At 34.7% G+C, this 12,174-nt stretch overlaps 1 protein-coding gene across 1 annotated transcript in view; it reads left to right on the top strand.

The window, feature by feature from the left end:
• Positions 1-12,174, top strand: part of SLCO6A1 (solute carrier organic anion transporter family member 6A1) — a 138,286-nt gene that overhangs the window by 72,096 nt on the left and 54,016 nt on the right. The window contains exons 7-8 of the mRNA XM_047774731.1: positions 5,869-5,984; positions 6,822-6,934. Of these exons, the coding sequence (XP_047630687.1) occupies positions 5,869-5,984; positions 6,822-6,934 (229 nt within the window). The remainder of the gene's footprint in view (positions 1-5,868; positions 5,985-6,821; positions 6,935-12,174) is intronic.

Raw genomic sequence — 12,174 nt, 5'->3', positions numbered from 1 at the left:
TTGGTTTACATTGTATAAAATATTTATTAGATACTGTAGTTTATAAATATATATATATTTAATTTGTAATAACCATATTTTAAGATATATGTAATTGTGACTGATATGCATATATATGTATATGTAAATACATCTAAAATATACATTTTATCTTTGCTGCTTGAAATATAATTTTAAAAACTACTTATAATGACAGCCTTACTACTATCCACATACTGTTTTTTTTAATTGTCGTAAAAAACACATAGTATAAAATTTACCATCCTAACCAATTTTAAGTGTATAATATAGTAATGTTAGGTATATGAATGGATATTGCTGTGCAGTGTATCTCCAGAATTTTTTCATCTTACAAACCTGAAACTCTAGGAGTTCCCATCGTGGCGCAGTGGTTAATGAATCCGACTAGGAACCATGAAGTTGCGGGTTCGGTCCCTGCTCTTCCTCAGTGGGTTAACGATCTGGCGTTGTCGTTAGCTGTGGTGTAGGTTGCAGATGCGGCTCGGATCCCGCGTTGCTGTGGCTCTGGCGTAGGCCGGAGGCTACAGCTCCGATTCGACCCCTAGCCTGGGAACCTCCATATGCCGCGAGAGCGGGCCAAGAAATAGCAAAAAGACAAAAAAAACCCTGAAACTCTATATCCATTGTATATGGATATACTATATCCTCACTTCCTCCTCCCCCCCCCCGCCCCCCAGCCCCTGGCAACTACTGTTCTACTGTCTGTTTCTAAGAGTTTGACTATTCTATATACCTCATGTAAGTGGAATCATGCAGTATTTGTCTTTTTATGACTGGCTTATTTCACTTAGCATAATGTCTTCAAGGTTAATCCATGTTGTGGTGTGTGTATATATATATACGTATAGGTATATGTGTATATATATATACGTATAGGTATATGTGTATATATATATATACGTATAGGTATATGTGTATATATATATATATATATATACACACACACATACATACATACCACATTTTCTTTAACCCGTTCATAATGTCAGTTAACATTTAGGTTACTTCATCCTCTTGGCTGTTGTGAATAATGCTGAAGTTAACATGGGTGTGCAAATATTTCTTTGTGACTCTATTTTCATTTTTTTTTGGATATATACCCAGAATTGGGATTGCTAGATTGTCTGGTATTTCTTATTTTTGGGTGGGTGGGGCTTTCATATTGTTTTACACAGTGACTGCACCAGTTTTCATTCCCACCAACTGGGCATAAGTTTCCCAGTTTCTCAATATCTATGTCAACACTTATTACTTTCTGGTTTTTAATTTTTTTATATAACGGTCATCCTAATAGGTATGTCTGAGATGATATCTCATTGTGGTTTTGACTTTCATTTCCTTAATGATTAGTGATGTTGAACATCCTCTCACTTATTTGTTGGCCATTTGTATATCTTCTTTGGAGAAATACCTGTTCAAATCCTTTGCCCATTTTAAAAATCAGATTTTTGTTTTTGTGGAGTTGAAGTAGTTCTTTATATAATAGCTCTATTCCCAATACATGTTTTGCCAATATTTTTTCCCTTTCCATAGTTTTTCTTTTCATTCTGTTGATAGTTTCCTTCGTTGTGCAGTTTTTAAGTCTGATATAGTCCCATTTCTCTAATTCTATTTTTCTTGCCTATGCTTTTGGTGTCATATCAAAAAACAATTGCCAAATCCAGTCTCATGAAGTTTTTCTTGGTGCTTTATTGTTACAGGTCTTATGTTCAGATCTTTAACCCATTTTTGAGTTATTTTTGTATATATTTCAAGGAAAGAGTCCAACTTCCTTCTTTTGCACATGGGTATCCCGTTTTTCCAACACCACTTATTGAAGAGATTATCCTTTCTCCATTGTGTATTCTTATTCATGTAAAGAATGCATCATTTGTCCATATTTATGAGAGTTTATTTTTCTGGGCTCTTAGTTCTGTTCTATTGTTTGATATATTTACCTTTATACCATACTATTGTGATTACTGTACTTTTGTGATATATTTTGAAATCAGGAGGTGTGAAACCTCTGCCTTTTTCATTTCTTAGGATTGTTTTGGCTATTTGGGGTCTTTTGAGATTGCATATGAAATTTTAGGATTTTTTTTTCTATTTCTGCAAAACAATTCTGTTGAGATTTTGATAGAGATTACATTGAATCTATAGATTACTTTGGGTATTAAGGGCATTTTTAACAATATTGAGTCTTCAAATCCATGAGCATAGATATCTTTCCATTTATTTGTACCTTCTTTTTTAAAAAATTTATTTATTTTTGGCTACGTCCACAGCAAGCTCCCGGGCCAGGGATTAAACCTGACCAACAGCACTGACAATGTGGAATCCTTAACTGCTAGGCCACCAGGTAACTCCATATTTATATCTTCTTTAGTTCTTTCTTTCTTTTTTTTTTTTTAACTGTTAAAAATTCCAAATCTGGGAGTTCCTGTCATGGCTCAGTGGTTAACAAATCCAACTAAGAACTGTGAGGTTGCAGTTCAATCCCTGGCCTCACTCAGTGGGTTAAGGATCCGGCGTTGCTGTGGGCTGTGGTGTAGGTTGCAGACATGGCTCAGATCTGGCATTACTGCGGTGTAGACTGGCAGCTGTAGCTCTGATTCGACCCCTAGCCTGGGAACCTCCATATGCCATGGGTGCGGCCCTAAAAAGACAAAAACAAAAAAAACCCTCCAAATCTGTTTTTTTTTTTTTTTTTCCAAGAGACTTGTATCAATTCCTGAGGTAATGTATCTTCTTTTAATTCTTTTAGTGATGTTTTGGAGTTTCTAATGTACAAGACTTCTGCCTTGCATGCTGCTCCTTGTTAGTGTAGAGAACACACTTGGTTTTTGCATTGACTTTGTATCCTGCAGTTTTGCTGAATTCATTCACAAGTTCTAACAGTTTTTTTCTTTGAAGTCTTTAGCATTTCCTAAATATAAGATCATGTCGCAAACAGAGCTACTTTTACCTCTTCCCTTTCAATATGGATGCCTTTTATTTCTTTTTCTTTCCCGATTATTCTGGCTAGAATTTCCAGTGCTATGTTGAATAGAGGTGGTAAAAATAAAGAGGAATCTTTGCTTTGTTCTAGGTCTTAGAGGGAGAGCTTTCAGTTTTTAACTATTGAGTGCAGTGATAGCACTGGACTTTTAATATATAGCTGCAGTAATTTCCTTTTATTCCTAGTTTATTGAGTGTTTTTATAATGAAAGTGTGTTAAGATTTGTTGAATATTTTTTCTGTATAAATTGAGATGATGGTGTACTTTTGTCTTTCATTCTGTTAATGTGGCGTGTTATATTAATTGATTGTCATATTGAGCCATTCTTGTATTCCAGAATAAATCTCACATGGTCATTATGTATGATGCTCTTCTTAATATGTTGTTGAGTTCTGTTTTCTAGTATTTTTGTTTCTTTAATTTTTATTGAAATATAAATGATTTACAATGTGTTATTTTCAGATGGTTTGCTAGTATTTTGTTAATATTTTTTACATCATTATTCATCAGGAATATTAGTGTGTAATTTTCTTCTAGTAGCTTTGTCTAATATTGTTTTCAGGGTAATGCTGACCTCATGGAATGAGTCTGGAAGTATTACCTTAAGTTTCTGGAAGAGTTTGAGAAGTATTAGTATTAATTCCTTATTAAGTGTTTAGTGGTATTCTCTGGTGAGGCCATCTGGTTCTGAGGTTTTCTTTTGGGGGGGGGGGTTTGATTACAGATTTTATCTCCTTACTGGTTCCTGTTTGTTCAGATTTTTTTTAAATTAAGTCTTCATAGTTTCCATGTTTCCTTGAAATTTATCCATTTATTCTAGGTTATCCAACTTGTTGGTATAAAACTGTTCAAGGTAGTTTCTTATGATCTTTTTTATTTTTGTGGCATCAGTTGTAGTATCTTCTCTTTCATTTCCTTCTTTCTGCTATATAAATACATATTTTTCTAGGTTAAATATGTATTTTTAAAGTTATATTTAATTATGTATTGGTGGGAGTTCCGATTTTGGTGCAGTGGAAATGAATCCATCTAGTATCCATGAGGATGTGGATTTGATCTCTGGCCTCATTCAGTGGGTCAGGGATCCAGCATTGCCATGAGCTGTGGTGTAGGTCACAGACGTAGCTCAGATGTGGCATTGCTGTGGCTGTGGCATAGGCCGGCAGCTGTAGCTCTGATTCAACCCCTGGTCTGGGAACTTCCATATGCTTCAGGTGTGGCCCTAAAAAGCACACACACACAAAAAATTTTAAATAGAAAAAAATTAAATTAATTTTTATTGATATTAAAAACCATTTTTGACATAAATTTATCTGTATATACAGGTTTTCTTCTTGTCTCTGTATCTCTAATCTATTCCCAGATACATTTTTCTATACTTATGCCAACACTGCAAGACTTCAATAATGAAAGCTTTATCATATCATTTTCTATATGGTTGAATAAGTCCTCACTCATTGTCATTCATCAAAACTCAGGAACTATTTTTGCAAAATTACTCTTCCAGATGCATTGATAACTTCAAGTTATAATTAAAACATTGTGATTTGTAATGCTTAAATTTGTGTGTCAAATTGGAAGTAATTACAACTAATAATTGAAACTAATGCATACATATAGTTAGAATACATAGCTGGGTTCAAATGAAGAAGAGAAGAAAATTCTAAAAGATGAAAAAAACTGTAATTTTATAAATACTTTAAGAGAGAGAGAAAAAATTTCTGAATATTGTAATTAACAAGGAAACACATAGCCCTAGTGATAAGCTGGGCATAGCAAATTCACATACAAGTGCCTATTAGATAATAGAAATCAAAATTATAACCCTGTGTCATTGCAAGTTGGACTTTGTGACCCTGAATAAAATAGCAGTTGATAAGGAGTTGTCCCAGCACTGAATAAACTGAGAATATTCTCCATATTCTATCAAAGATGAGGTGTATATGCAAGCTACTCACCAGGTTCTGTTGGCAGTAGGTCTTTGTTGCCTGGGGTGCACCACCAAAACCATGGTTCCTGCGGATGGAGACATTTTCCCACAATGGCTGGTTGGACAAAGTCTTAATTTAAATGTGTGTGGAACTGAAGATAATGGAAGCTATGTAGTAGTCAACTTCCCCTTCTCCTCCTTAAATGATACAAAATAACTTAACCATTAAAATTCCCTTCAAAATCATGACCTGAGCATTGTTGAAGACAAAGAAGGTCGAGGCTGCAAAACAACTGGGAATGAAAAGAGAACAGTCAGCAACTCCTAGCAGAGGATCCTTCACATTTCCATATCACCCTGCCCACTGCAAGGCTTTGTGGTTTGCAAAGGCAGGTCAAGAAAAGCCACAGGGAAGACAGAAGACAAAGGCTATCAAAAGGTGATTAGGTTATGATCACTAGAAGGGTAGTACATGCTGGATCTGAGAGTTCAGAGAAGGGACTTTATAGTCCCTTGTAAGGAAAAGATTTCAAAGAATATGTCAAAGGGTTAAACGCCCATATAAATAATAGTTGTGCAATTTAAAGGTCCAGGCTTGCCCTGAAGTATTGAGTGCATGATCTAAAAGGGCAGGAATGATTTCAAAAAAGAAATGAGAGTTAGATAGTCAGTCTCCTAAATGCATAGCTTCTGTTGGAGATAAAAAGTTGAAAAAGAATAAAGAATAAGAGAAAAGAAGAGAAAAGAAAAAACAGTATCCTGCAGGACCAAAGAGAACCACATGACTGTAGGACTACTCACAACCACTCAATATCAGCAAAACAAATAATAACAGGGACATATTAACAGAAAATGCTCTCTCTCTCTCTCTGCTTAATTATGGTTTTGTTTGTAATGAAATATACAAAGTTGAGAATTTTCATTTTCTCTGTTAAAGCATTGAAGACAGTAAGCAACACCGGCTGCGGAATTGGGGGATGAATTTTGTTGTTATCTCCGTTATTGCATGGTGTACATTAATACCATTGTCATGCTTTCCACGCAATGTACGAGGTGACTATAAAAAAATTACTCATTAAATTAAAGAACAGTATCTTCCTCACCCCCACCCTGATCCCCAATTCTCAGAATATGACTGAACTGCATTTCTTTCCGCTGTGGATGGTGACCTGACTTGAACAAATAAAACCATATGTAGCCAAGTGTTAGTTTATGTATACTTTCATGAATAGACTTTCATTAGTACATATTTTTGCTTCTTGTCATTCCTCTTTAAAAAATGCTTTTATCTAGATTTCAGAAATTTTCTTAATGAAAGAAGCATATTTAAGCTTATTTTACCTAGCATTATTTAATACATGTACTACTCCATAGAATTGTTATAAGATAAAATAATTATTAAAATTCTCTTGGAAACACTAAAATATGTAACATTAGAGAAATCAAATACTCTCCTAATGGTAGTACATTACATGGAACAAAATATTTTTAGTAGTATCAAAGTTTGTGCTTTCATATTTTAGGGTTTTCTGTCAAATAGCGGAGCCACTTGCCATATGTGGCTATTTTAGTTTTAAATTAAATTAAAAATATATTTAGTCATTTATAGGAGCTACCTTTCAAGTATTTAATAGCCCCAGTATAGATAATGCTGACAGTATTAGAGAATACAGTTATGGGAAATTTTCCTTATCACAGAATGTCCTTTAGGACAGCACTGTTTTGAAAGAATATGTCTTTTACCTAATTAGATTAACCGAAGCTTGTTCAAAAATAGCTCACTTGCCATTTCAAGAAAAACTGGGTATCCTGGATTGTGTATGTATGTTTACTATATGTGTTTTTGTTATTTGAACATGTCATAAAATGCTTTTACATGTTAATGCATAGGTACAGCGAGGGTAAAAGCTGGGAAACATAGACAGCCTTATTTGCTGGACAGAGATCAATCCAAAGATCAGGAATTTGGACCTAACATCAAGGACTTACTTGCTACTTTTTGGGTAAAGTAAAATATTTCACATGAGGAAGCAAATTAAATTGACATGTATAATTTTCTAATAGTGGATTTAAGAATATAACTATAAAATATCCAAGCTAAATCTGAGGGGAACTTTTGAAGTCTTAATTAACTTACTCATTTTATAGATAATGGAAAATAGGGCCCATTTCACTTATGTGACATTGCCAAAAACTTACTTAGTGTCAGAAACTGGTACCAAGTATTTTTCCTTCTTCTATTGCTTTTTTTTTTGACTCCACCCTTGGCTTATGGAAGTTCCTGGGCCAGGGATTGCATCCGAGTTATAGCTATGATGTAAGCCATAGCTACAGCAACACCAGATCCTTAACCCACTCCTCTGGGCCAGGGATTGAACACATGCTGCCTCAAAGACAATGCCAGATTCTTAACCTGCTCCACAACAGCGGGAACTCTATTAATTTTAATTTGACTTTTATATTATATTGGGTTTATTTTTTTCCTGAATAAATAGGCAATTTAATTAGGTATTATCTTTTTATTATATTTAAATTGCTTAAAAGAGAATTCTGAAAGCTAACAAATATTCTCACAATAATTTTTTTTTCATTTAGAAATGTTTATTTCAGAATGACCAATAGGACCTTATACAGATAAAGGTCCTGTAAGCACTTTTCATGGGTTGTCACTCAGTTTTGCTTCTATGTACCCACCAGCCAAAGCAACAAAACTAACAAACATCTTATGGAAAACATCTCCTCTCATTATCAAATGGAGGAGAACTCTGTATTTTTCTGGGCAAGAAATAAGGCCTCCAGTATAGACATAGCTTAAAAATAACTCAACTTTCAAATAGTGATTCTATACTCATTTTGTTTTTCTTTTCTCCTGTTTATAACTTCATCCTTTATATTGTCTGAAGAATTGTGTTTCTCACATGGAGGTTTTATTAAGTAATTTTCCACAGTACAAGGCAGATGAATTTCATGCTCCGTTAGTGGGACTTTGAAGACCCTTTACAGTAGCATCAACTGAATTTTCCTACCTCATCTCAGATTTTATCCCTGTCTCTCCCACACTGCAGAATTTTATCCCTGTCTCTCCCGCACTTACTCTTTCCAGGACATATTGGGCACTTTTATAATTCTCTACCTTTGTAGGTATGAATCTTTCTAATTCAAATGTTCTTTTCTTCTTCTTCTCTTCTGAAGAAAGCTTCTTGTCAAATCTTACCTTGTATTCCTGGGCAAAATGTGTTTCTCCATCCTTAATGGTTTTATTGATATTTGTTCAAAATATCATATCACATATATAGATAGTAGTTATTATATTAGTTTAATTCTTCTTAAAATGAATAGATTTATGATATAAAATCAGGAATTTTGTTTACTTTTTTTCATTCAAACACAAAAGTGTTTATTTTTATCGAATCATGAACTCTTCATGGTAATGGGTTTTATTTCATTCAGATTTTTATTTAATTTTTACAAAATATTACATGTGTGTATTTTAACAATATGGAAATAAATTAGGTATAACTTTTTTCACACTGTTAAAAATTAAGATACAGTTGTTAGAGTGTCCATTGTGGCTCAGTGGGTTGAAAACTGGACAGAGTGTCCATGAGGATGTGGGTTCAATACCTGGCCTCGCTGCTCAGTGGGTTAAGGATCCAGTGTTGCCACAAGTTGCAGCATAGATTGCAGATGTGGTTCGGATCCAGCATTGCTGTGACTTTGGCATAGGCCTGCAGCTGTCGCTCTGATTTGACCACTAGCCTGGGAACTTACATATGCTGCAGGTGCGGCCCGGAAAGAAAAAAAAGAAAAAAATTAAAATACAATCTTCATGAAATTTAAGCATGACTCTTTTTTAAAAGATTATCGCCAGGCAAGAAAGAAAAAGAAGCCAATTCTAATGTTCCATTCTTGGAAATAGAGTGCTTCAATTACTAGTGTTAGGATACAAAATAATATAAAGTCTGGTTAACAGTCTTAGACTTCTGACTGACACCTATCTAGGTGGGTAACTAGAAGATATCTAATCCTTTTGAAAGTTTATTAGAAGGGACTTCCAGAAGAATGAAGAGTAAGGAGCATAGAAAATCTTCAGCTCTGAAAAACCAGTAGTTGAAACTGGCAAAATTGGTAGCAACTATTTCAAAAAACTGGAATTTAGGACTACGCATTGAATCAGTGATCTAGTTTATTAGAGATCTTTGGACATACCCTAATTCTGAAAGGACAATTACACAGCAGGTTCTGCACATGTCTTCGGCTTACACATTTAGTGTCTGGTAGGTGCTTGTCCTAGAAAGAAGGAAGGTTACGAGAATCAAAAAACCACCTTGTGATGTTCCTAACACACTGCCACAAAGTGGCCAAGAGCAAATCAGAGTGAAAATGAAGTTTCCTTGCTTTGAGCTCACCTGGACTTTATATAAGCAATAATTTGAAAAATTCCTATTTTCTCAAGTATGAATTGCTGTGTAATTTAAATTGAGTAACTTGTTACTCTTTTAAAGAGTTATGATGGAACCATACCCATCTCATTTCTAAATGAGTATAAGTTAACAGTTGTTGAAGCCCAATATTTAAAATGGCTCTCAAATAGTTTTGGCGTATTTGTATGCCTTCATTTCTCTTCTATAAAATGATGGTAATAGTAGTGTATATCTTATATATTAAAAGATGTAAGGTGCTTAGAACAATGCCTGGTGCATAGTAATACAATATAAGGGATTATTATTTTAGTTTTTCTTATTCATCTCTTTTTAATTGTCTAGTGTCACTGTGCTGGATATTTGTCAGGCCACTCAAGATGGCTCTCTGTACATCCCCTGCTCAACCAGAGCCTGCTTCACCTACACTCTATTCATGTGGCTGACCTTCCTACTGGCTTGCCTTGTTTTATGGTTTAGCACTTGCCAAAGATGAGTTTCTTAGTAGAGCATATCTATAAAGCTGTGTAGATGAAATTAAAGTAGAGCATGTCTTCCCTGCTAATAAAGGATCAGTCAGTGTTCTCTGCTAGGTTGGTGTTTACTTTTGAGTCAATTAAGCAATGAAGGTTAGACAGGAATTCATATAAGGAAGAGTGGATTTGTACAGTGGGTAATGGTTATAATCCCTCATCTCATATGACCTTTTGGGAATGAGTAGGAGGTAGAACTAAGTGTCAGTTTTTGCTTCTTTGTGGTAGATCTCACAGGCAGAGAGATTTTCCTTGTTAGGGTTTGGTACTTTGACTTAAGCCTGACTTAAGGTTGCATATTAGAGCCTGACCACTAGAGGAAGAGTAGCATCCTATTTTCCTTGGTAACAAGTTTTACAGCCAGCTATAGCCTTCTCTTTGTGCTCTACCATATATTCAAGGGTTAACAAGGCTAATGTTAAGAAAATTTATCATTTTCTTCTAGGTCGTCTGTTCGTTGGCCCTATGTCTATTTGTTTTATTCTCATGATTTTTTTGTATCTTTGTGACATTGGTTGTAATTTTTCCGTTCATTTCTTATTTTGTTTTTGGGTCATCTCTTTTTTTTTTTTTATTCCTAATGAGCCTAGCTTATGGATTATCAATTTGTTTAACCTTAAAAAAAAATCCCTGGGTTTTGTTGATCTTTTAAGTTATTTTTTGGTCTTTATTTCCTCTATTATCATTATTATTTCATTCCTTCTGTTGACTTTGGGCTTCGTTTGCTCTTTTCTCTCTCTTTTTCTCTTTATAGAAGTTCCTGGCTAGGAGTCAAATTGGAGCTGCAGCTGCAGGTCTGTGCCACAGCAACACCAAATCCAAACTGTTATCTGTGATCTGTGCTGCAGCTTGTGGCAATGCTGGATTCTTAACCCACCGAGCAAGGCCAGGTATCAAACCTGCATTCTCACGGACACTATATTGGGTTCTTAACCCACTGAGCCACAACAGGAACTCCTGCTTTTCTCTTTCTAGTTCCTTTAGATAGTAGGTTAGGTTGCTTGGTTTTGAGATTTTTTAAAAGATTTCTTTATGTAGAACTGTATATTGCTATAAACTTGCCTCAGTACTACTTTTGTTGCATCCCCTACAGTTTGAAAATTTGTCTTTTTATTTTCTTTTTTGTCAAGTTTTTTCTCAAGAGGATTTTCTGACATCCTCTTTGAAAAGACGGAAATAGTATAATTTATGACTAGATTACATTAAGTAAAATATTTCTTTTAAAAGAAGTAAGCTATAGACAGTGTTAAAAGATGAGCAACAGATACGTAAATCCAACGAGATTAATATTTAGAATAAACCAAGAATTATAGGAAATCTATACAGAAATTTCAGGGAGCCTAATAGAAGTACAAATAGGCAGTTCTTACACACAAAAGAATCATAAATAGCCAAGAATTATATGAAGAAATGCTCAGTTATATTTGAAATTAGAGGTATATAAAAATAAAACATTGTAATACTATACATTCATCAGCATGGCAAAATTTTGAAAGTCTGCTAATATTAAAGTGTTTGTGATTATGTGGGGTGTACCAATTTTCTACTGCTACATGACAAACCACCCCTAAATTTAGTGGCTCAAAATAATAGAGCATTTAAATTCCTCTGCAATTTGTGCCAGGCTTACTCCTCTCAGCTTTACCTGTGGTCAGTTACAGCGAACTAAGTCTAGGGGATGGAATCATCTCAAGGCTTGTTGACTCAGATACTATCTTGTAATATTGGCTATTTGCTAGAATGCCCACATGTAGCCTCTTCATCTGGCCTGGCCTTTCTCGTAACATGATAGCCAAAGTCCTGAGAGAGTGAGAGTTCCCAGCAGAAGTCATATTGTCATTTTTATGATCCAGTCTCAAAAGTCATGCAGCATTCCTTGCTTTGTTGAGGCAATCATAAAGACTTTTCAAAGTTTGATACTTTTTTTCTGGAGAATGGCAAAGTTCTGGAAAGTGATGTAAAATCAAAAAATATTGCTCTGATGACTTTTAGAGAGTGTAAGTTACTCCTTGAAGAAAGTGGAACTCTCTTACATTATGGTGGGAGTATAAAGTGATCATTCTGGAGAAAAATTTGGAGAAATAATGGGATGAAGTATACTAAATCTCAATGCCCTAGCAATTCCTTTTTAGGATATGTACTTCCAAAGACACTCTATCCTATTTTCTTAAAGGTGCATACACAGGGATGTTTAATGAAGTTTGTTTGCGCTAGTACAAAGTTGAAGTCAGCCTAAGTATTTAGCCCTATGGAAGTGGATAAATATTGTGGAATTACATTGTGAAATGT

This window comes from Phacochoerus africanus, chromosome 4 (genome assembly GCF_016906955.1).
Source record: "Phacochoerus africanus isolate WHEZ1 chromosome 4, ROS_Pafr_v1, whole genome shotgun sequence".
Classification (NCBI taxonomy): Eukaryota; Metazoa; Chordata; class Mammalia; order Artiodactyla; family Suidae; genus Phacochoerus; species Phacochoerus africanus.
Note: the sequence above shows the minus strand (reverse complement) of the source record. Positions and strands in the feature narration are given on the sequence as shown.